The sequence below is a fragment of the Marmota marmota genome, unplaced genomic scaffold (assembly GCF_001458135.2).
Source record: "Marmota marmota marmota unplaced genomic scaffold, marMar, whole genome shotgun sequence".
Lineage (NCBI taxonomy): Eukaryota > Metazoa > Chordata > Mammalia > Rodentia > Sciuridae > Marmota > Marmota marmota.
The window spans coordinates 5,206,051-5,209,401 of NW_026000205.1; the positions used below are offsets into that span (position 1 = coordinate 5,206,051).

Sequence of the window (3,351 nt, forward strand, 5' to 3'; positions counted from 1 at the left end):
ACAGGGGTTTCCCCCTCCCCACCACCCCCTGGTCTTGGCAGCCTCAGTTCTTCCCAGACATGGGGACTTGGGGACATTGCCCATAGCCCCTCCCAAGGCCTCTGTTTTCTACTGGGCTCATAGCTGCCCAGCCTCAGAACCTGGGAAAACTGCCCCAAGATCGTTGAAAGACTGGCTGGAGGGTAATGCCAAGCAGATTAGGAGAAATCCAGGCCATGGATCCCCAGAAACCCACAGCCCCACCCCTGAGACTTATGGGAGCATCCTCTGCTCCCTCAGCGCCCCATCGTCCACCCTTGGGCCCAGCACCGGCCTCCCTCAGCCCATGGAGCCCCACCCTTGTCCTTCATCCTGTGCTTTTTGCCTGCAATTTCCTGCTGCTAGATGCTCCCTCCCATCCTCTAACCACCCCACCTGGACCCGGGGGGCCCAATCAGCACCCGATCCTCTCCCCCACTTTCCAGCAACAACAGTCCTACCCAGAATGCATTGCACTGTGTCCCCTTGACTAGCTCCAGCCTGGTCGTCCTGTCTTCAATAGAGCCTGGGCCCTACTTCTGCCTGCTTATAGCAGCACATCCAAGGTCTGGGGGTCTCTTCCACTCAGTCTTCCTTGGGGTCCATGCTGCTGTCTGAAATGATCTCCACTTGTCTTCTTGCTCCTTGAGGCAGGGGTCTAGCTGTAGCCTCAGGGTGGAGTGGAGCTCCTGGCTCTGAGGAGCTTAGGAAGTGTTATTACTAACAAGGAGAGAACAGCCCACAGAACATACTATAAAACCAGAATCTCTCAAACTGCCTGCAGCTGCAACAGTCCCTGATCCGTGGCTTATTTATTTTTATTTTTTAAATGTGCTGGGGATCAAATCCAGGGCCTCAAATGTGTTAGGCAAGCATTCCACCACTGAGCTACAGCCTCCATCAGTGGCTTTTTTTGGTACCAGGGGTTGACCTCAGGGATGCTTAGCCACTGAGCCACATCCCTAGCCCTTTTTTGTATTTTATTTAGAGACAGGATCTCGCTAAACTACTAAGGGCCTCCCTAAATTGCTGAGGCTGGCTTAGAACTCTTGATCCTCCTGCCTCAGCCTCCCACTCTGCTGGGATTACAGGTGGGCACCCTTGGTGGCTTTTTGAGAAGCCCCTTGAGGGCAGGACTATCTGTATTTCCCTCTATGCCCTCAGGGCTTGGTGCCGATCTCCAGGAAATCAGGTGAGGTGAAAATCAGGTGAGGTAAATGCGCTGGATTGTCAAAGCATCCGGGCTTCAGAGGTCTGACTTCCTGTGTCCCCTCCAAACTGTGAAACTAACTTCATAAGCTTAGCAGGGACTCATGGGTGCCCACCTTCCTGCCTCGGATACTCCCTGAGATGGCACATCTAAACTGTCATCTCAGGGGCCTGGTGGAGCTCGATGCTGGAGCGTCTGCCTGGCATGCCTGAGGCCCTGGGCTCAGTCCTTACACCCCCACCAAAAAAAAAAAAAAAAAAGTGAAGAAAACAAAAAGTAAAGTGTCAACACAGGGGTTGTGTGCTGTCAGAGGTCACTGCAGGTTATCTTCATCCACGATTTGTCATTTTACACTCGGGAACATCAGACCTTAGTCAAGAGCAGTGACTCATTGTTATGATCACTTCTTGTTTTTATTTTCCTCTTCATTCCCAGGACCAGGTTCCAGATTATGGCCACACACAGACAGTACCTGCTGACTAAATGTTGTTTGGACTCAGTCAGTGTCTCTATGTTGGTCCCTGAGCCCCAGAAAAGCCACCACATCAAAGAGAATAAATATTTATTATTTATTCTTTCACTCACTGGTGAGAGTTCAGGCCAGAGTAGGGGAGGGCTGAGAGCAGCTGGCGTGGCGGGAGCCCTGTCCGATTCCCAGGAAGGTCAGGAGAACCCGGGGATGCTGGAGCCTGGGCTCCCCACCCGCACCCCAGGTTGACACTACTCTCCCTTCAGCAGAGTGAGGAGCTGGTCAGTGAAGATGCCCGCGTAGGTGCTCATGGCGGCCGAGCCCTTGCTGTACAAGTCCCTGGGGAGAAAGGGCTGAGGGTCAGAGACAGGAGGGCTGGGCCTGGACACTGGCTCTGAGGGAGGAGGACTGGGCTGGACCCCTGGGTCTGAGGGAGGAGGGCTGGACCTGGACCCCCAGGTCTGGGGAAGGAGGCCGGGCCTGGACCCCTGGGTCTGAGGGAGGAGGCTGGGCCTGGACTCCCAGGTTTTGGCCGTGGTTGATATCAGGGGCCAGCTCTTTCTCTCCCAGGGGAGACGACACCTGATTTTCTCGTCCATGTCGTTCAGGTATGTCTTCTCGTACAGGCCCTGGGCAGCTGCCTTGGCAGTGCCCCAGTAGCTGGAGAGCGACTCCTTCACCTGGGCCAGCAGAGGCGGGCTGGCAGGCTCATCTTGCGGGAGCCCCTGGATCTCTGCAGGGGCGGAGAGGGCAAGGCTTAGGGGAGCTGAAACAACCGGCAAAGGAGAGGAGGCGGCCCAGGTTGGGTGAGAAGATGCTCCCAGCTCCCCCTCCTCGGAGATGCCCCTTGCAGGCCACTCACCACAGCTCAGCACCAGGAGGACCAGGCACAGAGCCAGGAGGAATCGCGTGCCCATGGCGTCGAGGGACCTGGAAGACTGAGGGGTGTCGAGCAGCAGGGTCACTGGGCTGGTCACTGGGGCCCACCCCCTCTGAGGCAGGGGTCTGGAATTGTGCTCCTGGTTCCTCCTGCTTGACTCGAGGTCACATTGACAGGACAAGGGGTCTATTTTGGACCTCTGTTCTAACTGCCCTGATTTTAACAGTTCACGCCTGGTGGGATTTGTGTGTGTGGAGCTGGGGATGGAGCCCAGGCCCTGTGCATGTGGGCAAGCCTCTGCCACAGTGCACCCCAGCCCTGTCCTGTCAACTCCAGGCAAGTCCACTCACTCCCTGGAGAAGCCTCCTTGAGGTCCAGCTGGGAGCCCAAGAAAACTCCCGCCCAGCAGGGCACAGAGGACATGTCTCTCCACGGGGCTCCCTAATCCTTGTCCCAATCCACACTGGAAGGAGCTCTGGGCTAACTACTAACTGCACAAAGTCACCCTCTCACTTTGAAGAAACTACAGTAGAAGACAGGTCCAGATCGATCCAGGAGGCTCAGCGGGGAGACACACGGGGATTCCGCATTCCGTGGTGCCATCCTGAGCATCATGGCCACTCTAGCAATTTCCAATTTAACCATGTTGCCCCCTCCCCTCCCCACCGCCCCCACAGGCCCTCTCTTACCCGGCTCTGGCTCTGCTTTCTGTCCTCATCAGCTCCCGACAGGCACCCAGGCCTTTATCACCTGGAGGCCCACCTCCCTCCACGG

General features: G+C 56.4%; 2 protein-coding genes and 1 long non-coding RNA gene across 3 annotated transcripts in view; 1 reads left to right on the forward strand and 2 right to left on the reverse strand.

Moving 5' to 3' along the window:
- The window catches only part of LOC125612584, a 23,409-nt gene extending 21,013 nt beyond the window's left edge, over window positions 1–2,396 (forward strand). Inside the window, exon 4 of the long non-coding RNA XR_007343026.1 lies at window positions 2,253–2,396. This is a non-coding gene — a long non-coding RNA (uncharacterized LOC125612584). The remainder of the gene's footprint in view (window positions 1–2,252) is intronic.
- Window positions 1–3,351, reverse strand: part of Apoc1 (apolipoprotein C1) — a 24,655-nt gene that overhangs the window by 7,900 nt on the left and 13,404 nt on the right. The window lies entirely within an intron of this gene.
- Window positions 1,774–3,351, reverse strand: Apoc2 (apolipoprotein C2). The gene is made up of 4 exons (XM_015496720.2): window positions 3,267–3,351; window positions 2,560–2,635; window positions 2,280–2,430; window positions 1,774–2,036 (listed from the first exon to the last, which is right to left on the reverse strand). Exons 2-4 carry the CDS (start codon window positions 2,612–2,614, stop codon window positions 1,949–1,951), a joined length of 294 nt encoding a protein of 97 aa, XP_015352206.1. The 5' UTR covers window positions 2,615–2,635; window positions 3,267–3,351; the 3' UTR covers window positions 1,774–1,948.

What these genes read in the sequence shown, in the direction of transcription:
- Apoc2 (XM_015496720.2), bottom strand. Translation starts at nt 2,614, where the DNA reads ATGGGCACGCGATTCCTCCTGGCTCTGTGCCTGGTCCTCCTGGTGCTG. An exon ending in CCTCCTGGTGCTGAGCTGTG is followed by an intron (nt 2,431 to 2,559) that starts GTGAGTGGCCTG and finishes CCGCCCCTGCAG; the next exon opens with AGATCCAGGGGCTCCCGCAA. An exon ending in GACATGGACGAGAAAATCAG is followed by an intron (nt 2,037 to 2,279) that starts GTGTCGTCTCCC and finishes CTTTCTCCCCAG; the next exon opens with GGACTTGTACAGCAAGGGCT.